General features: G+C 46.0%; 2 protein-coding genes across 3 annotated transcripts; both read right to left on the minus strand.

The window, feature by feature from the left end:
• On the minus strand, positions 1-14,236 carry GCAT (glycine C-acetyltransferase). 2 transcript variants are annotated; one of them, XM_035126646.2, is made up of 9 exons: positions 14,006-14,236; positions 10,488-10,618; positions 8,718-8,819; positions 6,407-6,553; positions 6,116-6,270; positions 4,770-4,852; positions 3,658-3,829; positions 3,061-3,182; positions 1-533 (listed from the first exon to the last, which is right to left on the minus strand). In XM_035126646.2, the coding sequence occupies exons 1-9, from the start codon at positions 14,205-14,207 to the stop codon at positions 382-384; spliced, it is 1,266 nt and encodes a 421-aa protein (XP_034982537.1). In that variant the 5' UTR covers positions 14,208-14,236; the 3' UTR covers positions 1-381. The 2 variants fall into 2 exon arrangements, with proteins under 2 accessions (XP_034982537.1, XP_034982538.1); XM_035126647.2 differs by having other exon boundaries at positions 448-2,459.
• A 5,851-nt stretch (positions 14,237-20,087) lies between these two features.
• On the minus strand, positions 20,088-22,385 carry LOC118090669 (histone H1.0). Its single transcript, XM_035126648.2, has one exon. It carries the CDS (start codon positions 21,908-21,910, stop codon positions 21,332-21,334), a length of 579 nt encoding a protein of 192 aa, XP_034982539.1. The 5' UTR covers positions 21,911-22,385; the 3' UTR covers positions 20,088-21,331.
• Positions 22,386-23,240: the final 855 nt, after the last annotated feature.

Consider the following 23,240-nt stretch of genomic DNA (forward strand, 5'->3'; position numbering starts at 1 on the left):
TGTCTCTCCATGAGCAAATTTATTTCAGCAGGTGCGTCGTACCAACAAAAAGCTTCCTTCAGACTAGGGTCAATATCACCTTTATTACTCTCCTCATAGCTGCCAAGTTCTCCCTTTTTTTAAGGGAAATTCCCTTATGCTGAAAAGGCTTCCTTGTGAGAAAAGGGAAAACTTGGCAGCTATGACTCTCCTCCAGGCACATTGCGGTCCTCCTTAAGCAGAGGTAGAATGCACAGGTTCTAGAGTCTGGCAACAGAGCACCAAAAGTGATGTGAGCAACGCCTCTTTTCGAAGTCACTACCACCTCTCTGAAAAGCAGCACGGTCCAGCTGCAGGTTTCAGGTTTTGAAAGGCATCATACAGCTCATGATCTTCAGCCATTCAAGGCAAGGCTCCATGCTTACGGCCAACTTCCACAAAGGCCTCCACACACCGATCAATATCCTCATCACTGTGAACAGCCGAGATCTGCACGCGGATGCGAGCTTTTCCCTTGGGCACCACGGGGTAGCTAAATCCAATTACGTAGATGCCTGACAGGTGAGAAAGAGAGAGAGAGAGATAGAGAGATAGAGATGAGCATAGCAGAGGCAGCAGATCAATTGCATAAGCAAGACCTTGTTTTTGTTTATTTAATAAATGAGTAAAATAAATAGATAACAAAGAGATTAATAAATGAAACTCTTTCGCAAGGCAGCACACAAAAATGCATAAACAAGTATATCACAAGAATATAAGATTACACAGTTTAAGAAAACAATGCATTAAAATAGCAACATCCATCTCTGTAATTCATATGGGGGCATGCCACATTTTACTAACTTTCACAATTTCATGAACTTTGCTGCCAGGCTGATCTTACAGAATCTACAACATTTGATGTGGATTGTTAAGCATCACTCGGGATAAAACCCAACAGCGTTTGTATCAATGGACTGGTTAAATTCCATCTCCATCGTGCACATATTTCTGTACAACAGTACATGCAAGCTTCTTGCCAGGCAACTTGCAGGAAGGAGGTGATGGATCCCCACTCCCTGAATCTCTCATTTATGTTCTTAAGTGTTTTGCTGAGAATAGCAAAGCTTCACATGGTCAGAAACTGCACCAGGGTCCCCAACCCTATTATTATTATTATTATTGGAAGTTTTTTTATATTTGATGTTTTACTGTGTTTACTGTGTCGGATGCACCCAAAGTCAGAGAAAATAAAGATATCCACATGGTGGCAGAGGGAAAGTTAAGAAGTAAGAGGACTTGGTTTGGCTGGCCTCACTACCCTCTCACACTGCAGACTATCACCCTAGCTGTCATACAGCCCGGGAGGACCAGAAAGGCAGTTGGCAAGGCAGGAATGCTATACTGCTCTGAACTAGCCAGCCACTTCTTGGGTTGCAGACTGTTTAGTACTGGCCAAGATTTCTTCCAGAGTGGCAGATCGCCCACCTCTTGAATTAGGTTGTACAGCAAAGTGTTGTCCTAGGCAGGCTCTGGATTGCGACCAAGAGTGCAACAAGGGGTGTGCGTTTACCAGCGTCAAACTTCCAGGATGGTTTTCTGGAGGCAATGCTGCCCTCTACAGAGCGGCCAGGGAAATTCCTGTTGGAAGATGCAGGCGTGGCTCTGACAGGTCGGATGGACTTGAGCTGCTGTTAAGGTTGGATTCAAACCAAAGCAGAAAGGCAGCTTTGGAAGGACGTCGCTTGACTGAGCAAATCTGGGTTGATTGTTTATGTATGGAAGAGGGGGAAAGTAGCACTGAATCAAGGAGCAGGAATCTGCAGGAGGGGAGAGCGCTGGTTGGTCACTGTGAGAACAGGATGCCAGCAGGCTGTTCTCATCCATAATGTTTTTGGGTGTGTAGCAAACATCATTTTAGGAACTTAAGTGAGAGAAAAGCAGAAATGCCTCTTAAGACTGGCCAACTGGAGTTTTTTTAAAAAATTGCAATTACTTGTATTAAAAATTATAGTATTTTTATATGCTTATTTTCAGAAGGCAGATTGAACTTAAAAAAAAATTTTTTTTTGAATCAAACAGATTTATTGATTCAATGCTGCAGCTTTATGCTGTCCCTATCAGTCAGGGTTGCTACCTTTTTCCTGATGATGCCCCTCTGCGACTTAACAGCTGCACACCAAGCAAAAAGTTCAACAAATGGTTTGCCAATCATCACAGCTTCCGCCCAGGGTAGAGGCACAAGTGGGTGTATTGAATTTCTGCCCGTTCTGTAGTAACCCCTCAGAGCAGGAAGAAAGAGGGAAACTGAGCAAGAAGCGACAGGGTTTGGCGGCATGAGATCTAGTCTCTACATGTGGCCCATTCTCAAAACAGTCTCTGAAATGAAAGTAGCAGGAGCAGCAACACATAATGGGCAGGGAGATTATGGCTCATGACCACTGGTATACGGGATTGGGGATAATTCCACTATCAAATCATTAAGAGAAATGCAGGAATACCTGTCAAGACAGGGAGGAGAAAAACAAAGGAGGTTTAAATAAGATTCCTATACTGTGTCTGCAACACTATACTGTGTAAAGCAACTGGTAGACAGCATGGAGGTTAGGGATCTGAACACAGAATTGCCATGCATTAACCAGGAATAGGGTCTATATTATTAAATACCTATTTTACAAGAAGTACTGAGAACACTAAGCAAGAAGCGACAGGGGTTGGCGGCATGAAGCGAAACAAAAAAACAGGCGAGCCAATTTTATTAGCTCTGAAATGCAAAACACAATTCATGCTTGATATATAAAGATGCACTCGATGTCTTAAAGCAAGAATTAACTCATCAGCTTTTCCTCCTCCTCCTCCTCAGAGGCCGCCTGGGAGTTTCCCTTATTTGCTTCCCAGAGTTACCTGCTGCACAGAGTTGGCTTCACATGAAATGGGGCTACAAGGAGAGCCACACCGATTGTGACAGTTTCCAAAGCAAAGAAGAGTCTCTGGGTTTTCCCTCCCAACTCTAAGTTCTTAAAACCATCCTAGGGCTGTTAAGGCAGTAACACCCGAAGAGATCATAAGCTACGCGAAACTCCCCTGTCCCACATTGGTTACCTCTCTTCAGCATGTCATCAGCCATCAAGGACGCCAGCCGGGCATCGCCCAACATCACAGGGCAAATAGGGTGGTCATTCCCTGAAATGGTGAATCCAGCTGCCGCCATCTTGCTTCGGAAACTGCAAGGAAGAGGAACGCTTTCAGCGTGGGACCTGCTCTGCCTCTCCCCTCTACGGAGCACTCCCTCCCTCTCCCATTTATGTCTGTGGGAGGGACTGTGTACTATCTTACTTCCTCTCTGACATAGAAACAGTTCTGACAGCAGAAAACATCACACCCTCTAATAAAGCAATGGTGTGTGGAGTGCCGACAGCTATAAGTCGAAATGTGACCAGTGACAAATGAAAGGGAGAGAACAGTTTATTTGGAGGAACCAAAAGATGTACAAAAGTACAAATAGTACTTTTGGGGGGAATGGGACTAGCTGAGCAACCCCCCCCCAAAAAAAAACAGCCCAATGAGGGTTCAGCATGTTCAGTGGCCAAAGAAGGCGGAAAACCAGGAAGGAAAATGGAGTATCCTAAGGAGGGGCACATTCTGCAGGTTGTAGGACAATTTGAACAGAAGGTGGGATAAAATGACAGCCTGCCTTACCGTGTGGTCTTGGCAGCCATGGACTGTGCAATGGCATTGCTCTCCATGAGCAGATCCAGAGCCTTGGAGGCACAGCCCACCACGGCAGGAGGCAAACTATTGGAAAAGAGGTAAGGGCGCGAACGTTGGCGAAGGAGGTCAATGAGCGCTTTGGGGCCAGTTGTGTAGCCACCTGCAAAGAGAAAAAAGACAAGGTTAGTTCAAGGCCCCAATGGGCCACCATAGATGACAAGTGGCCTGTGCTCTTCACGGGGGTGGGGCAGGGGGTGGAGGGAGACGCTCATTTGTTGTGCTCATCTGCTCTACCCAAGAGGTGGGGGAAACCTTTGACCCTCCAGATGTTGCTGGACTACAACTCCCATCATCCCTGCTGCGGCCATGCTTGCTGGGGGTGATGGGAGCTGTCGTTCAACAATGGCGGGAGGGCCAATGGGTCCTCACACCTGCTCTAGAGCAATCCCTCCTAGGTTGTAAAAAGGATTTTGTCAATGGCAGATGCTCAGAACTGAATCACTCTTCCTTTAAGGCAGGGGCAGGGAGAGAGACAAAAGTGGGCAGAGCCAAGGATGCACTTTTACCTTGACACAGAAGGCTGCATTCCAGCCACACACACAAACACACACCTCTCTCTTCTCCATCCAAGCAAGTGAAATACATTATCACAGTTCAAGGGTACATTCCAGCCAGGCAAAAGCACTTGAGCACAGAGCAGAGACAGTGAGGGCTGTGGTCTACGGAGAAGGGGGTTGGCCTGACGAGGGGCATTGTCTCCTAAGAGTTCCAGGGGCCAGGCAGAGAAGCCTGGAGGGCCACATGCTGCCCCAATGCCTGAGATTCCCAATCTACGATTTAAGGTATCAGGTGCTGCCACAGCCAAGGCAGAATTGGGGGCTGGGGACTTTGCTGCTTTCCAATTTCTACTTGAAACAGAGAGAGGTGAGAGGAAGAATAATGAACAGGGGGAGCTCTGGGAAATGGATGGTGGTGAAGAAGATGTCAGCTGTTCTGAGTTTAGAAAGACAAGCAGGGCAGAAGTTATTAATACAAAAAAAATTAAATGTATTTTTCTCCCCTACACTTCTAATTAGGATACTGCTAGTTAGCAACTGCACCTGCTGCTCCCCCAAGCGCCTTCCCAAGTGTGGAGTTGATTATAGTGACTTGGTCCATCACTCCCAAGAGTTCATCAGTGCCCCTACAAGGAGAAAATAACTCTTATTAGCTTAGGCTTCAGAATTCTGCCATTCGTCTGTTCCAGAGCTGCGGAAGATTTCTCCTCCAGGTGCTGCTGGACTACAACTCCCATCACCCCCAGCAAGGGGAAATGCTGTGATGGCCTGCATGTGGTCTGGGAAACAGCTATGAATATAAATGTAGGCCGGTCACCAACTCTCAGCCTAACCTACCTAAATAGTAAGGCAGGTTGGTGAGACAGTGCCCCATTCACTCTAATGGAACAGACACCACAGCTGGTTTGTTTCCCTTCTAACAAGCCCGAATTGCTAGCCAGGATGAAACCATGGTTTGTTGTTGGCTTACAGACTGTGGTTCGTTACAGAACAACAAACCATGATCTCAGGTTCAAACTGAAGACAAAGCAATCTCCTTCCTGATTGTTTGCCCTCTTTCTATTAATATTATTTATTAAATGTGTATGCCACCCTTACATCTCAAGATTACAGGGAGGTCCACACATCGGCCAGTGAATGGGGGGTTCCATGAAAGCCATAACAAAGTACAGTATGGTTTATTAAGCTTCCTAATTTATCGCTATGAGCTAACTTAGCCAGGGCAAAAAAGATATCACTCTTCTTCAACCATCCCATTGGTCTTTTTATGATGACTAAACTGCTGTTCTGTTTTATATTCTGCTATTTTAAGTCATTATCATCATTGTCACTATCTTATAATGCAAAGCTGGGATTTATATAGTGTGTTTGATACTGTATTTTCACTTGTGTGCCACTTTTGGGGCTAAAGAGCAGCACAAAATTAATCTTCACTAATTATTCTCAGGGCTGCTACCCATGCCCACTTCTTTTGCCAACCTCCTTCCCTATACACTTGGCCAACCTTGCCAAACCCACCCTTACAGGCCACTCAAACCCTAGCACAGGTAAGCTACAGAGGAAGAGGCAGGACAAGCTGGGCCAACTCTCCAGCAACCATCTGGCTCTGTGCCCACTTCCCTCCTTGATCTCTGACCCTGTTGAGGCCAAAGTAGCAGCATCAGTATGCTGTCCTGGTGTTCCTCTGCGGTTTGCCATGACCACCTGCTCGTTCACCTGCCTGCCTGGGCTGCCCACATGCTATTCGCTGCCTTGCTGCAGCAAATTGCACCTTGACAACATCCTTACAATTTTATTATATAGTTAGAAATCACTGGTGATCATTTTTCTTTGCTAAAAACGACAGCAACAAAGAATGCGACAACAGAGAATAATTTGGTTTTTTTTACCGTCCGTTGGGCCCAATAAATCCAGTGGCGTGACATTCATCAACAAAAACAATGGCTTTGTATTTCTGGGACAGCCTACAGATTTCCTGCAAGGGAGCAATGTCACCATCCATGGAGAAAGCACCATCCGTAGCCACCATCCTCAAACGATATTTCTGTGTAGGAGAGCAAGTAGGGATGCGGTCAATGGAGAGCAAGTAAGCAAGAACCTAAGAAAAATTGCTCATGGAGAGGTGGACACTTGGAAAAGCAGCAATCTCACTTTGCTTTGGAACCACAGCACCAACTTACTTGGGCATCCTGCAACTTGGCTTCCAGGTCCTGCATGTCCATGTGCTTATAGCGATATTTGTTGGCTTTACACAGCCGGATCCCATCAATGATAGAGGCATGATTCAGTTCATCTGAAAGTATTGCATCTTCAGGGGTCAGTAGAGCCTGTAGATACCGCAAGGCAGAGAGAATAGTTACAGCAAGCACCTGCTTACTATACATCACTTAACAACTGATGTTTCATACTTCCCTAAAATAATAGGCTACTCCACAGACTATTAAAAAGCGCCCATAAGAGTCCTGTGGCATTTTTCTTTCCCAATACAAGGGATATTTAACTTAAGCCAGTGTTGTATAATGGTTAGACCTAGGAGACAAGGGTTTGAATCCCCACTCATGCATGAAGCTCACTGGGTGACCTTGGGCCAGTCACAGAATCATAGAGTTGGAAGAGACCACAAGGGCCATCCAATCCAAGCCCCTGCCAAGCAGGAAACACCATCAAAGCATTCCTGACATATGGCCGTCAAACCTCCGCTTAAAGACCTCCAAAGAAGGAGACTCCACCACACTCCTTGGCAGCAAGTTCCACTGTCGAACAGCTCTTACTGTCAGGAAGTTCTTCCTAATGTTTAGGTGGAATCTTCTTTCTTGTAGTTTGAATCCATTGCTCCATGTCCGCTTCTCTGGAGCAGCAGAAAACAACCTTTCACCCTCCTCTATATGACATCCTTTTATATATTTGAACATGGCTATCATATCACCCCTTAACCTTCTCTTCTCCAGGCTAAACATACCGAGCTCCCTAAGCCGTTCCTCATAAGGCATCATTTCCAGGCCTTTGACCATTTTGGTTGCCCTCCTCTGGACACGTTCCAGCTTGTCAGTATCCTTCTTGAACTGTGGTGCCCAGAACTGGACACAGTATTCCAGGTGAGGTCTGACCAGAGCGGAATACAGTGGTACTATTACTTCCCTTGATCTAGATGCTATACTCCTATTGATGCAGCCCAGAATTACATTGGCTTTTTTAGCTGCTGCATCACACTGTTGACTCATGTCAAGTTTGTGGTCTACCAAGACTCCTAGATCCTTTTCACATGTACTGCTCTCAAGCCAGGTGTCACCCATCCTATATTTGTGCCTTTCATTTTTTTGTGCCCAAGTGTAGTACATACTTTACATTTCTCCTTGTTAAAATTCATCTTGTTTGCTTTGGCCCAGTTGTCTAATCTGTTCAGGTCATTTTGAAGTGTGATCCTGTCCTCTGGGGTATTAGCCACCCCTCCCAATTTGGTGTCATCTGCAAACTTGCATCTCTTAGCCTAACCTACCTCACAGGGTTGTTGTGAGGATGAAATGGGGAAGACAAGAACCATGTACACTACCTTGAGCCCCTTCAAAGAAAAAGGTGGTATATAAACTAATAAATAAAATATCTCCCGGTATGCTGTGATGCTTGTGCTATCCATTATGGCCATTGTAAATGGTCTGTGTGATTTTTGGATACATAGAAGTTTAACACAGGGGTTGCTAACCCGTGGCCCTGATGTTACTCCATCCAGTGTGGCTAATGGTCAGGGATATTGGGATCTGTAGCCCAGTAACATCTGAAGAGCCATAACTTTCCCAACTCCACTTTAACAAAATTGTCATGGACACCTTGGGTTAAACCACTGAGCCTAGGGCTTGCCGATCAGGTCGGCGGTTCGAATCCCTGTGACAGGGTGAGCACCCGTTGCTTGGTCCCAGCTCCTGCCAACCTAGCAGTTCGAAAGCACGTCAAAATGCAAGTAGATAAATAGGAACCGCTACAGCGGGAAGGTAAACGGCGTTTCCATGTGCTGCTCTGGTTTGCCAGAAGCGGCTTTGTCATGCTGGCCACATGACCTGGAAGCTATACGCCGGCTCCCTCGGCCAATAATGCGAGATGAGCGCGCAACCCCAGAGTCGGTCACGACTGGACCTAATGGTCAGGGGTCCCTTTACCTTTATGTGTATTTTTTGCACGTTCTTTCCTTTTGTCCTCACTGTCTCTCTCTCTCTCACACACACACACACCTCCCAGTATGTGGCTGTGCATGTCTACCAACTGAAGATAACCATGCATATTATGACGTAAACCTTAGTCCACAAAAATTATGCCACAATAAAGTTGCTTAGTTTCTAAGTGCCGTGATATTCTTAGTTCCCTGTTGGTGCAACATATTAACATGGCTACCCCTCTGGAAATCTGTCACAAAGAGAGTTGCTTTGGGATTTTGATGCTTTCCACTGACCACCCCCCAAACACCAACATCCAACTTCCTGAACACAAAGTGCTATGAACCTCAAAGATCCCAGCATTGGCATCAAAGCAGCTGGCGTAGAGAATGGCGTCTTCTCTCTGATGGAAACGGGCAATCTTCTCCTCCAGATCCTTGTGTATATTCTAATGAGAAAGCACAAAAGGTACCAATGGTTATCCTGTTAAGTTGCTTTGAGACATTTTCTTTTTCTCATAAACCAACGAACAAATTTAATACATTATAGATTATTGTCATCATTAATGTTATAGCCAAACATTCTAGATCACTTATTTATAAACACCAAAAGTTAAATTGGGATCCTCTTTTGTTCCAGCATTCTATCCCTGCTAAGATTTGTACAGTTGAACAGCTTGGCTCCTGAACAAATCGGCTCCAAAATGCCACAAACCTGGAAGTGTGTGTTCAGTTTTGCAAATGTTTTTTGGAAGCCGGACGTCCGATGTGGCTTCTGTGGCTTCCGATTGAGTGTAGGAAACTCCTGCAGCCAACTGGAAACCGCGCCTTGGTTTTCAAATGGTTCTGGGAGTCGAATGGACTCCCGGAATGGATTAAGTTCGACAACCAAGGTACTCCAGTCCTACTTAGCCAGTCTGCTTGCCCCCAGGGCCCAGCACTGAAACATCTACATGACTTTACCTTTTATTCTGTAGGATCTACCTTGCCTGAAACAGGCGTATGGGAAAGGCTATTACTATCCAAAACAGGCCCGGCTTTCTTGCCAGAAACATCTTGATAACTGTGGAACTACCACTATAAGGAGAGCCATGCTGGATCAGGCCAAAAGCACATTTATTCCGGCATCCTGTTCTCACAAACAGATGCCTATGGGGAGACAGCAAGAAGGACCTGAACGCAACAGCACTCTCTCTACTTGTGCTTCCCAGCAAATGGGACGCAGAGACATACAGCTTCCAGCTATGAAATTTAACATATAAATTCATTTCCCCCGAGTTTGTATATTGGCAAATTCATATACCGATAAGTTTGGCAGCTCTGTGTGTGGGGTGGTGGATAGGCCTGTACAGTGATCCTTCCCATTATTATTTTTTCTGGGGAGCGGGGTGATGGAAAGTGTATGTGTCTGCACCTAATTCAAAGGCTAATTCCTATGTATGATGACAGGTTCTTCATCAATGGTGGTGCACTGAAGCTTTAGAAAGATGCCCTTATTGTTCAGGGCCATTTCTAAGACACATGAGATAATTCCCCTGAGAGGAGCTGCATCATCATTCTACCGGGATAGCTCAAGTGAGTTTTAGGTGGGGCTGCCTAGGGGCAGAAATTGTTAACTTGTGCATAACTCAGCATTGTGGGAATCTTTTTTCTTAGAATGATGTTTCTAGCCCGTACATGTTGAGAGTGTGTGGGTAACATCTGATAATATCAAATAGTCAACTATGGGGTGGAGACAGGATGCCCTGTGTGGTTTCTTCTTACTGCTTCTTCCCACAACCATAAGAAGCGTAAAATTATGCAAAGCATGCAAATACATATAAATATGCTTATTCTGTATCATTACTGCTACAGACTTTCATTGTTTTCTTCATGCAGAACTTTTAATTTCCTTCTCCCCCCCCCCACAAAAATGCAAAGTCCTTGGATTACAGCTGCTTGTGAATTAATAAAAAAGCATCAATGCAACCAGAGCTTTTCCTTAATTGCTAAAACAATAGCAGTTTTAATCAAGAAGCTTGCCCTCAAAGCAATTACTTGAAGCAGGCCAGTGGCATTTTCAGATGCTTGCACTGCGAATATGGTTAGGTCTTTGCAACACTCCTGCTCATTCCTACTTGTGTTCCACAGATGAAGCGGACAGAACTGAGGCCAGCTCCATACTTCTCCAGGGCATCCAGTCCAGAACGGATCACCTTGGGATGGCTGGACAATCCTAGGTAATTGTTGGCACAAAAATTCAGGATATCTGCAACAACGAGAAGAGGATTGAAACAAATGAGCACACGCTCCTACCTTATTCTTCTTCTTAAGTAGCTGCATATTTCTCACTTTGATTCAGGAAGCCGCCTTGGACCAAGTCAGGCTACTTAGCTCTCTACCATCTTCTCGAGAGTCCCATGGACTGCAAGAAGATCAAACCTATCCATTCTGAAGGAAATCAGCCCTGAGTGCTCACTGGAAGGACAGATCCTGAAGCTGAGGCTCCAATTCTTTGGCCATCTCATGAGAAGAGAAGATTCCTTGGAAAAGACCCTGATGTTGGGAAAGAGAAGGGGACGACAGAGGACGAGATGGTTGGACAGTGTTCTTGAAGCCACGAACATGAGTTTGACCAAACTGCGGGAGGCAGTGGAAGACAGGAGTGCCTGGCGTGCGCTGGTCCACAAGGTCATGAAGCGTCGGACACGACTGAACAACTAAACAACAACTGTCTTCAGTGATGCTCTTTCGGATCTCCAGCAGATGTTTTCTCTACCACCCACTATCTGATCCCTTTAATGTTGGGGGCTGAAACTGGAGCCTTCTACATGCAAACCACGAGTTCCCCCATCAAGCTGGCCTCCCCCTTCCAACCTGGTGATACCCAGATATTTTGCACTGCAACTCCCACTATCTCTCACCATTCACTATTCCTTCTTGGGCAGATGGGAGTTGTAGTCCAAAATATACAGAAGGCACCTGGTTGAAGAAGACTGCGCCCAGTTATAGTCTCTTCCCTATAGTTGGAGCTAGAGGTCAGGGGGTGTTCATAGCATAATGCTTCTGTAGAGGGAAATGAGAAGAGAAGTCACTGCTGTTGCAATACTCATATGCCATGTCCACCCTACCTTACCCAGCTTAAGGGAATTTGGGGTGGGGAGGGCTGGCTGGCTAAGGAGAGAAGTTTTATTACAAATCAAGCAGTAAATTTTATTAAACGAAACAAACAATTTACTGGTAGTCTTGGACATGTTTGTAAAACAGAGGATATTAAATGCGTACTTTGTGACGAAGCACTATGCACACTTGAAATGCTAGGAATTTAAAGTTAAAATCCCAAATCAAACTTTCTAGCCCATTTTTGATGCTGAGAATTTGCGCTTATGTAATGCACTGTATTTTTAGCCACTGGAAATGTACAGAATACTTGAAAGAACTGGCTGCTTGAAATCTTTGGAGGAGGAGAATTTGATTCATGAGAAATTACGGTTCAAAGCAGAGCTCCACAAAGTGCCCCCCACCCCAGTTTGTGTGTGAAGCAGCTACATAGTTCAAGCACAGGTCAAGTATCTGTGGCATCCAGATGTTGTTGGACAGTCATCAACTCCAGCCACCATGACTAATCTTCCATATTAAGGGTGGTGCAAACTGTGTCAAGCCACATTGGGAGGCCCACAGATTCCTCATCCCTGATGAATTAAATAGAAAGGATACAGATTTTTCTCAAAAATGATAGCCCAACTCAAAAGAAGTTAGGCAATGAGTCTAAATTCTGGAGTTTACACAAAAAGATCTGGCAACTGGTAAGAAAAGCAGAACTAAAACACACACACTCTCTCTCCGTTTGTTTAGCAATGTTACTTGGAACCAGGTCAACTATTCAAGCCTCCATGAGCTAAAAAGCTAAAACAAACACAGCAAGAGTACTGAGCACAGGATCAGAACTATCGAAGCAGTCCAGTTAAGGAAGGTTCTATCAAACATATGCTAAGTTTCTACTGGCTAAATCAATTACAACAATATATATTCTCACAATTGGGGCTCATTTTGTAAGAATAAATAATACTTAGTAATCTATATAATAGGCTATTACAGACATGATTAGTTTTCATATCAAGTCAGTTTTAAGGAACAGGTGTTGGCTAATAGCCTGCTCACAAACAAAAAGGAGGAAGGAAAAACTGACACAGGACCTGAATGCTGTGGATTAATGCTGTTTTGCTGTCCAGCTGCCTTGTGAAACTGATGGATCAGCTGGATCCAACCTTTTAAACAATACACTCATCCCCTACACCTACCGCTTTTGTTTCTGCACTGCATCTTCCTGTGCCCCAATATATGTTTTCACACCCTTCAGGCACTGTAAAAGCCCTCCTTTCCATCAATATGAGTTACCATTCTTTAACTTCAACCGCAGCTAGACTAGTAACACTGAACTGAACATATTTTTCTTCAAACAGAAAGCAATTTTGCAAGTATACTTTCAGTTCTGCATAGCTCCATGGAATTGCAGCACTCACTAGATAAATTACATTGCTGAGGGTAATAGGAGCCATGTGATGCTTTCTCCTTATAGCCACCAGCACCTACCGGTAAGTTCAACAAGTTTAACAGGCCAAGGAACCCTGAGAGAAGCGGGAAGAAAGGCGGCCATGTTCTCTTGGAGCTGTCAAAAGGAATCCTATAAGGCAGGGGTTCCCAACAAAATTTTCTCGAGGACCCCTCACCGAGCCGCTATTGTGACAAGGACCCCCATTAATTCCTACTCCTAAAATTAAAAAGTGAGAGCCAAATTAAGAGTTTTTATATTTTATATTTATACTTTTTTTTTACAGTTCTTCCTCTTCATCTTAAAGCCTTTGTCGTTTTAATGAACCACTTTTTAACCAACGGTCCATTTTTAACTACGCGAACTGTAGCTTCCGCGAAAAACAACGCTTTGTTTACAAACACTACTGTTTTGCAAAGAGGCAGCGCGCGCCAGGGAGGAGGGAGGGGAATGGAGAAGACAGGGTACCTGCGCAGTAGCGCACAAATGAAGCCGACGCGCGCAAAGCATCTTGGGGAGGTGAGCGTTAGTAGAATGTGCGCGCTGCCTCTTTGCAAAACAGTAGTGTTTGTAAAGCGCCACCTAACAGCATATAGCAGAACTACTGCCTCTATCTAATTCTAGTTTTGCGCTAGACTCTGCTCATGCAGGAAGCGGCCAAAACAAAAAATCTGTTATCATACGAAATATATTTAATATTTTTTTTATTCTAATAGCATCTTGCGGACCCCTCTGGCATAGCTCACGGACCCCTGGGGGTCCCCGGACCACCTGTTGGGAACCACTGCTATAAGGCAAAAACTTTCCTCCGTAACCAGGCCTTTAATCTGTGGCCTTTTAGAAGTGAGTGCAAAGTTTTAATCTCTTTCCTCTTGGTTTTAATGTATCTATGTAGGGTTTCTCGTCTATCTGTTTTGGTTGTTAAGTCGCTTTAGGTTGCTCTGGGCAAGATAAAGCGACTGGCAAAATTCAATTAATTAATTTAATATAATAATAAGGCAACTCCACCCGAAGCTGTCATTCTCCTATCCAAGTCCCCGCCCCTGGATTTTGCCTCTTAGTTAAGCAGCAGCAAGGTGCCTTCCCGCCTGCCCCGCCACCTACCTCCGTGGCTGCCTTCCACCTGGATGCGCGGTCCTTGCCTCGACGTGATCACCCTCTCGCCCTTCCAGGTGCCCGCGCCGCGGATGCCCTCGAGCTCCCCCTCCAGCACCTGCTGCAGCTGCGCCAGGGCAGACTGGGCCCGGGAGGGGCTGCCCAGGCCCGGAGAAAGCGGGGTCTTCAAGAGGCGCCCGCACCACCACATTGCCAAGCTCCGCGTGCAAAGCGAAAGAGAGGAGGAAGAGGAGGAGGAGGAGGAGAGAGGCAGGTTGCTGGAGGCGTAGGCCGAGCCAGCCAATCAGGCCTCCGTGGAAGCAGAACCAATGGGCGGCGGAGCTCATTTAAAGGGACAGAAAAGAAGTCTGCGGGAAGAGGTGCAAATTGCAGGATGCTCTCAGCTTCGTGGATATGACTTTCACTGCTGTTTTTTGGTAAGTTTCCATTATTTTTAACGCAGGCTTCCAGTGCGCGATATGGAGCCGGACCTTAAGGTGGTGTATTCGGGCTAACCCTTTTCTCCATCCGTATCTATCAGCCCGCCACCCTGCTTCAATTTATACTTGGGGGAGGATTGTCATTCGCTGCCATGGGACATTCCCCCCGTGTGCGAACTGCAGGCATGCATCCGGGTCGGGACCGTTTTGTGTGCATACGACAAATGCCTATTACCGCCTCCCACACTCTTTTTTTTTAAGCCGGATCTAAAAATTTAAAATAAATTAATAGTTGTTCGGCCTTCAGTTCCATACCAGCGGCAAAGCAGGTGCTTTGGAAGGGGAAAGGGTTCCAGGTTCACTCCGTTCTCTCTCTCGTATGACGCCCAGGAGAGCCGCTGCTGCCGGTCAGTGTCCGCAGTACTGAGCTTAGATGGGCTACTGAACTGGGCTGACTTGGAATAAGGCAGCTTCCTACGTCCCGGTCAGCAGGACCTGCGGCAGAAATGATGATGAGGGACAATAAGAGCGTGGCTAAGAGCGGAGGTTTCGACTGGAGAGGTTTCATGGAGCTAAGAGGGCTGCTTACATGCTGGCCAGGTTTGGCAAGATCCTCCTTTCGGTGGGGAGATAGCTGTCTGATTTCTGAATGGCTTGTCTAGGAAACACCGAGAAGGTACTGAAAGGGGCATATGTCTTTCTGACCCCCTGCCACCTGCACCCTAGCTGAGGTGCTTTAGGTCTGTGAAAAAGAAAATAAGCCGGAGAGGGAGAGATCTGAGGCTCTGTTCTGGGGCAGTAGGCTTTAGCTGTTTGTTGGAATGTTTAAGCTGTTCCTCCACTTATTATCAACCTATATATTTCTATGTAATATGTAAACTTGTATGTCAGAGTGCATTTGATTTATACTGTGTCCATTCATAATGAATTAATTTTAATGAAACGATGCATTTCTAAAAGGGGGGTTTCCTCCCATGGAAAGAGAGATTACGGGAAGCAGGGTTGCACTGCTGGCCCCACCTCCCAGATATCCACAGTTAGGCTAGGCTGTGTGCATATGGAAAGTTTTACATTCCTGTTCAGCGACATAATTCACTTGGTAATTATTGGTCATCATTATTTCTCAGCCTAGCCTACTACAAGTGGCTGAGAAGGTGAAATGGGAAAGAAGAAACCCTGAGCTTGGAGGGTTGCATAGAAATAAACGGGAACTATAAGGAGGACAGGGAGGTGTGATGGACAAGTTTGACACTTTCAGATGTGGGCTCCAAGGTCAGCACATAAAATTATAGTTGTGTGTGTGCACGCATGCATGCACAACACACACACGTGCTTAAGAAAAGTGCAAAAGTGCAGAACATAGAATTATAGAATCATAGAGTTGGAAGAGACCACAGGGGCCATCCAGTCCAACCCCCTGCCAAGCAGGAAACACCACCAAAGCATTCTTGACATATGCCTGTCAAGCCTCTGCTTAAAGACCTCCAAAGAAGGAGACTCCACCACACTCCTTGGCAGCAAATTCCACTGTCGAACAGCTCTTACTGTCAGTATATAAGAGCTCTGCAGGATCAGACCAAAGGCCCATTTGTTTCAGCATCCTGTCCTTAGAGAGGGCAACTTGATATCCCAAGGGTGCTCCCAAGCAGGACCTGAGTGCAAGAGCACTCTCTCCACTTGTGATTCCTCGCAACTGGCAGGCAGAGTCATACTGCCTTTGACAGTAGAGGGAGAACATAGCCAACATGGGTAGTAGCCATTGTAGCCTAATCCTCCATGAATGTGTCTAATCCTCTTTTAAAGACATGCAAGTTGGTGGTCATCACATCATCTTGTGGGAGCTTATTCCATAGTTTGACGATGTGCCTTTCCTCTGTCTGTTTTGTCCTGAATCTTTCAGTATTCAGCTTCAGTGGATGGACAGGTCCCTGCCACAAGGAGCTTACATTTTTTAAAATGTAAAATACAGAGGAGGCACTTGGGTCAGTAAGGGACAAAAAGCAGTCTTTTGAAGTGTGCAGGAAAGCTGTGGGTGGTGGTCAATGTGGAGGAGGAGGGCTGGAGACGTGAAGAAGACTACAGGGCAGGGATTTATTGGAACGTAAAACCAAAGAGAGAAGCAAGGAGGACATAGCTGGCTTTGATAAATAAGGACAAGGAACTTGTGTTGGATGCAGGAACAGACAGAAAGCCAGTGCAGGAATTTAAGAAAGTGTCACATGATCAGAACATTGCGAGAGGTGAATGATGTTGGTGACAGAGTACTGAATAATATATATGATTGGCAATTATCCCTAATTTTATAAAAAACTTGTATGTCTAGAAGAAATTTATGGAGTCAACTGACTTGAAGCTTAGCCTGGGATCTTCAGTACCTTCTTCCCGTCTTTTAAATTTGATAATGAATGATCTAGCTGTTTGCTCTCCCACCTTTCACATAAGCACTGGCAGAGAGATGTTTTCCCCTCCTCTGTAGTTATACAACCTCACACTTGCTTGCCTCTTTCCTTTTCATTCTTTTAAAAGTGCTCAGAGAGTCTGGGTCCTTGTCTGCGGCTATTCCCAGAAGATTCTGGCACCACACCTAAGTGAATGTTGTTTGTATAAGTGTGTGCAATGTGCTGGGAAAGTATTGCAATGGTTTAATTTGCAATGCAATCCTAACCACATCTGCTCATAAGTCCTATTGGATTTAATGGGGTTCAGTCCTAAGTGAGTAGGGTTAAGACTGCAGCCTAAATCCATTTTATCCCTGTTCATTAAAAAAAAATGCTGTTCCCTATATACATTTGCTACTTTTAATATATTGTTTATAGGTTTTAATTGTTTCAATTCTGTTTTAAGTGTGCATCTGTATGTCAACCTAGGAGCTTGCATGAAGGCAAAAAACACTTTAATAGTAACACCACCACCACTGTCGCTCTGGATTTTGCTCACAAAATTATCTTACTAGGCAATGAAATAATGGATTAATAACTCATTATAAAAGGTAGCAGCACAAACTGAAGCCAATCCAATCTCTATATATTTAGAGTAAGCAGTGGCCTCTACTAGTTAAGCCATAGATTTGTGTTGAAAATGCAAGCATTGGAAATCTCAAAACTGGATTAGGACTTGGGCAGAGAGCTGGGGGAGAGGCAACAGAATTCTTCATTAGAGATACATACACTGAATTTTCTTTTTGGATCATGATTTCCACAGCTACCAGCTGTGCTTTAGAACAAAGTTTTCTTTTATATTCCACACAGGCTTGCCCTAAGCTTTACCCACTACTCAGCCCAACCTGTGCTACAAGCTATCTATTTACTCAGCCAGAATCTGCTCAGACTTTGTCTGTCTCTGGCTGCCCTAGCCATAAACACTTGCTACAGGAGAGACAGCTGCCTGCAGTTTTTCCCCCTTGTCATAGAGTAAGGTTTCTCGTCCCCTTTTCCAGGCACAGGCTGGGCACCCAACATTCGAAACTCGACTTATAAAACGACACCAAGAACGTTATTGTAATAGAGCCCCAAATTGAAACTATTTTTTGTGTTCTGTCCGCAGGCTTGCATTCTGCTTGGTGACACTGGGACCTTCAACATGGCAGAGCTGTTCTTGCATGCAAATTTTGTTCAGTGTCTACACGTCAGCCTCATCAAAACAGTGCTCCATACACCTACTCCCAATTCAATACAGATTTATCGTTCCCTTGGTTGTTGTTTTCACTTATCAAATTTTCTGGAGGAAATGTGGAACGAACAGAAAACAGCATGGGATGGCATTTTTGAGAGGGCGATGTCATGTAAGTGTTGCACAAAACTTGCACCACGAGCAGCATCCATTGGCCCTGATGTCGCACACAACAGTGCAGTACAAAGACTGGCAAGATGCAGTTAACAAGCGCACTGGCCTGAGGCAGTGGTTTTACATTGGACGTACCTGATCTGCATCACAAGCAGATGAGGAAATGTGCATTGCCACTATGTAGTACGCTGCAAGATTGTGGTGGACGCACTATACAATATGCAGACACACACCTGCATCCAACATATTCCACAGAATGGGTCCTGCATGTGACCCCACATGGGAAGCCACATGAAGCTCCTAACCCTGGATGTAGGGAATAAGTGTGGGGAACTCTGCATGTTGAAGGTCTCACGGTTTAGTTCTCAGCCTCTCCAACTAGGGATAGGAAAGACCCCTTTATGAAACTTTGACAAGGCTGTATTGGTCAGGGTAGACAATACTAAGGCTATACGCCAGTTTACTCAGCACCCAGTGCTCCAGTCACTGGTTTGAGAAATGGTGTACGCACAGCATTAACCACAATCCACATGTAACCTGTAATTTGTTAAAATGAAGTACTGTACCTTTTGATGCCTTTCTCCACAAACCAGCTTCAATCTCAATTGAAAGAACAGTTTGGCTACAGTTTAAGCCAATAATGTGTACACAGCCAAAGTTAAAGGGACCAAAAGTATGAATCTGGATTGGACACGGGGCACCTAGTTTTACACGGGGGAAGTCGTAATATAGTGATCAGCAGGGAAGTCTGTTTCCCACCAGAAATTTCCATCTATAAGCATGCCACACATATTTCATTGATTTCAATTTCATAGAAATTCACGGGCATTTCAGGGGATCCGATGCATTCATTCTGTGAATCCATTTCCTGCATTCCATGTACGCTGCCCTTTATTCTTACTCAAAATAGTAATTGTAGACCAGCACAGGCCTTGGGGCATCTCACTGTGTTACCATGCAACAGAAAAGTAACTGCTCTCCGCCCCCCACAATTATCTTCAGTGAAATGGGAAAGTATAAGAACAACAGGTAGTGGCAAACCAGTGTTTTGGATGGGAAGTGCATTTGCCATGTGGACTTTAGAATGAAGCACTGTTTTAAACACATAATGGACACACCTCAAGGAGCAAAGTTGGGTAGGAGGGGAGAGAAATTCAATTCCTTTAACATTATAAAAGTGTAATCTACTGAACAGACACTTTACAAAATTATGATTAGGAGAAATTCAAAATGCTGGTGGCTTTTCATGATGATTTTTTTGTTTTTTAAAAAAAACCAAACTGCTACAGAAATATGGAGAATTTAAGATTGGAAAAATGAAAAAGTGAGAGAACTGAAATTGACAGTTGGGTTTTCATGCACGTGTCTATTGTGCTCACAAATACATTTACATTCCACAGCACTTAATCACTGCCTATGCTGAAACATGCTTGCCACATATTGTGGATCAGTTTGCATAGGACTAAGGAACCTACTTGCAAATTGGTTGGCCTTTTCCCTGTGAAACACACAACTATTTCTTAACTGCCTTTTTTCCATTGTAAAGCGAGAGCATGCCTTGCTAGGCTGCCATCTAGTGGCTAATTATGTGGAGTTTTTCATGGTGAAACTTTCCATTCATCCAGATCCTTCACAAAAACCCAAGAAAGTGTTCCCATAGTTTAGACACCAACAAAGTTTGTTTCCTTCCATTGCACTTTCACTGATGCAGAACTGTCTTCCCTCCCCCCCTTCCCTTCAAACTTTACAGAATCAACCGCACACAGTCCCATTTTGAGAATGTACAGCTGAGCCTGAATTTTCAATGTTTAAAGTTGTTTTATATAGCTGTATTGCAAAAGACAGTACACCGTGGGAAACCTAAGCCATTATGCTGTTTACATTTTATTTTTAACTCTAAAATTACAAAGACAGCTAAATCCTTCTTGCACAAAATTACACATACAAAATAAAATGGACAATCAGCTATCAGTCCTATGAGAATCTTCCATTGTTTAAACAAGCATACCTTTTTAAAAATAAGAGTACTGAAAATTATCCTTTCCATTCTCCCTCATGGGAGAAAAAACCCCAATCCCAAACCTAAGCAATGGTAACAGAGCTTTATAAAGTTACCTCAATAACAAGTCTGTCCCCCTCTACATTCATTCTTCCCTCCCTCCCCCATTCAAGATCCACAATTGAAAAAATAAAGATTGCTGGAGGTGTAGGATGCACTGCAGACACAAGACTTTAAACACAAAAAAGCTGTGGCTTAGGAGACAGGCACTGAAGGATTGGGAAGAATGGAGCTTCTATTAACACCTTCTCCTGGAAGTTGCTGGGGACCAAGACAGTGGTCAGACTTGTTTGGAAAGAGACAGGAAATTAAACTTTCACTCTATCCCCACTTTGTTGTGGTCAAACTACCATGATTCTAAATAGAGGATCCCCCCCCCCAATGATTCATTTTAATTCCTTGTCTCCCAACTCTACCACCCACTCCAGACAACAGCAGTCCTCCCCTTGAAAGAGCAGTTAAAAGCTTATCTCAGTCTATCCAGTCCTTGCCAGGGCTAGAAAGACATCATCCTACATGTATGCAATTACATTAGAATCTTAGCCACCATGAAATTTTGAAGTTCTGTAAAAAATGAAGTTACCCCATTCCATTTTAGGTGGCTTCCACTATTAGTTACATTTCTTAATCTCACCATTTCAGGACCTTGGCTAAGAAAGTCATCCAATGCAAGTCCCTTTCTTAATTCAAATATTTCTAAAAATCACCTCCAAGCAATAGGAACACTAAAATATTCCCTTATCTGACCTGGTCTTCCCTCATGCTCAAAACACAAACAAGTATTGCATACCTTTAAGAGGGAGGGGAAGAAAGATGAACATAGAAATCTATTTTAAAAATCCTAATTGGGGGAAAAAATTCAAACCAAAAAAAGGGGAGACTTTCATATTGACGAGTGTCATTTAAAAAAGCTATCGATTGAAAGCATTATAGGCGGAATAGTTCAGTCTTTTATAAAGCTGCAATAGAAAGGAGTAGAGAACAAAGAAGGAATCTATTTACAGAGTAGAGGTCAAGAAGAAAGTCCAAGAAAGAAGGTCCCAAGGATGCACTTCACTTTTTCTTGGCCGACTTCTTTGCACTGGACTTTGCTTTGGGTTTTGACGCTTTTGCCTTTTTAGGCTTTGACGCCTTCACTGGCTTAGCTTTGACAGTCTTTGGCTTCTTGGCTTTCTTTGGAGCAGGCGCTGGCTTCTTTTTGGCTTTTTTGGGCGCAGGTTTGGGCTTCTTGGCCGGTGACTTGGCAGCAGCCTTCTTGGGCTTGGCTGCTTTCTTGGGTGTTGCGGCCTTCTTGACTTCCTTCTTGGCCTTCTTCACGGGTGCTTTCTTGGGCTCATCCCCCTTGGCCAGGCGGAAGGACCCTGAGGCGCCGACGCCTTTTGTCTGCTTGAGGACACCTGTCGTCACCAACCTCTTGATGGACAACTTGATCTGGGAGTCAGCATTCTCCCCCACTTTGTAGTGGCTCTTGATGTATTTCTGGATGGACTGGCGCGAGGAGCCAGCTCGGCTCTTTTCGGCTTGGATGGCGGCCACTATCATATCCGAGTACTTGGGGTGGTCCGTCGACTTCTTGGCTGCCTTGGCCCGCTTGGGCTTGGCAGCAGGTGCCGTGGACGAGTTCTCGGTCATCCTTGCTTTGGAAGTTTCCCTTCAGGAAAACAGGCTCTTCGCCTCTGCCACTGGTGGCTCCTGAACAGCAGCACGTGGGACTCCTCCCTTGTTGATGAGGGGAGCAACACTTTTCACCCCCCCTCAAAGAGTCTCCTCGTGGCTTAAAACAACACCACGCGAGAGTGTGGCTGTCGCCCCCCTTAAGGCTCCTGCTGGCGGGGTGTGGTCTGAGCAGCCGTCTCAGCGAATGCCCCCCAAGGAAACTTAAGGAGCTCCGGGCTCAGGCCTTTTGTGCACCTGACCAGCTTCTTCCGTGGGCAAGCGGCCACGGTCAGCCCTCGCTCGCGTGGCTCTGTCCAGCGGCCCGGGCCCTGTTCGCCCCCCTCTTTCCCCGCTTCTCTCTCCGGGGCGCCACTGGACACCTCCTTCCTCCTCCGCCGCTGCTGCTGCCTGTGCCTCCCGCTCTGCGTCTGGCTCTCTAGGCAGCAGCCGGCGCATCCGGGTATTTAGCGCTCAGGCGCGGACCGCGGTGAGGACAGGGCTGCTGGCTGCCTGTTCAGGCCCCGAATGGCGCCGCGCCGCTGACATCTGTGTTTCTTCCGCCGCCTAAAGCGGCTTTTTCCCGCGTCCCCCGGCGCCTCCTGGGCCCCGCACCGCGGCCGCCGGCTGCTCCGGTCCTTGAGCTCTTGGGCCCCGCCGCCGGCTCGCTCTCCCGCCGTCCCGCGCCTCCTCAGGGCGCCCCAAACGGCGCTGGGTGCGAGTGGGGCGCGGCGACATTTCCCCTTTGCGCCCCCATAGCCGAGCAGCCGAGGGGAGCCCCGGCAGGGGGTAAGGCGAGGACCAAGAGGCACCCCTGGGCCACCGGGGGACCCCCGTCCCGGCCCTCTGAGCGCCCCGAGAGCCGCGCAGGGGCCCCGGGAGCAGACCCCAACTAACACAGGGAGCCCCGAGCCAGGCGAGGCTCAGCTCAGACCTGGCCGGGGAGGGGGGAGGAGTGACTCCCCCAAGGGTGGGGGGTCTTTAGGGGGACCCGTGCCCCCCATCCCGTGGACCCCCTCCTCCAGACGCCCCCTCCCCGAAGCGCTAGCGCTGCAAAAACTTTCCTTTTTGTCGGATGGGAAGTTTGCAGCCATCCCCTCCCCCAAGGAGCACCTGGCAGCCCCCTGCTTGGAATTGGGGGTCTATAGCCAGGGTGGGGGGCACAGGCTTGCCTTGCTTGAGCTAAGGGGTAGAAAGGGACAGAGGGGGAGTTTGCCTTGCTAACTCTTGGTCCCTCAAAAAAGTATTTCACTGGCCGCAGTGGTTTTCTAAATAATAACAAGTATGCCTATATAGGAAAGGATTGGGG

This window comes from Zootoca vivipara, chromosome 10 (genome assembly GCF_963506605.1).
Source record: "Zootoca vivipara chromosome 10, rZooViv1.1, whole genome shotgun sequence".
NCBI lineage: Eukaryota > Metazoa > Chordata > Lepidosauria > Squamata > Lacertidae > Zootoca > Zootoca vivipara.

Bases quoted from the DNA above. Each gene is read 5' to 3' on its own strand.
- LOC118090669 (XM_035126648.2), bottom strand. From the start codon at position 21,910: ATGACCGAGAACTCGTCCACGGCACCTGCTGCCAAGCCCAAGCGGGCC.
- GCAT (XM_035126646.2), bottom strand. From the start codon at position 14,207: ATGTGGTGGTGCGGGCGCCTCTTGAAGACCCCGCTTTCTCCGGGCCTG. The intron at 6,554-8,717 runs GTTCATAGCACT...CGGTATCTACAG, and splicing joins CCAATGCTGGGATCTTTGAG to GCTCTACTGACCCCTGAAGA. The intron at 3,183-3,657 runs GTAAGGCAGGCT...TCTTCCTTGCAG, and splicing joins ATGGCTGCCAAGACCACACG to TTTCCGAAGCAAGATGGCGG.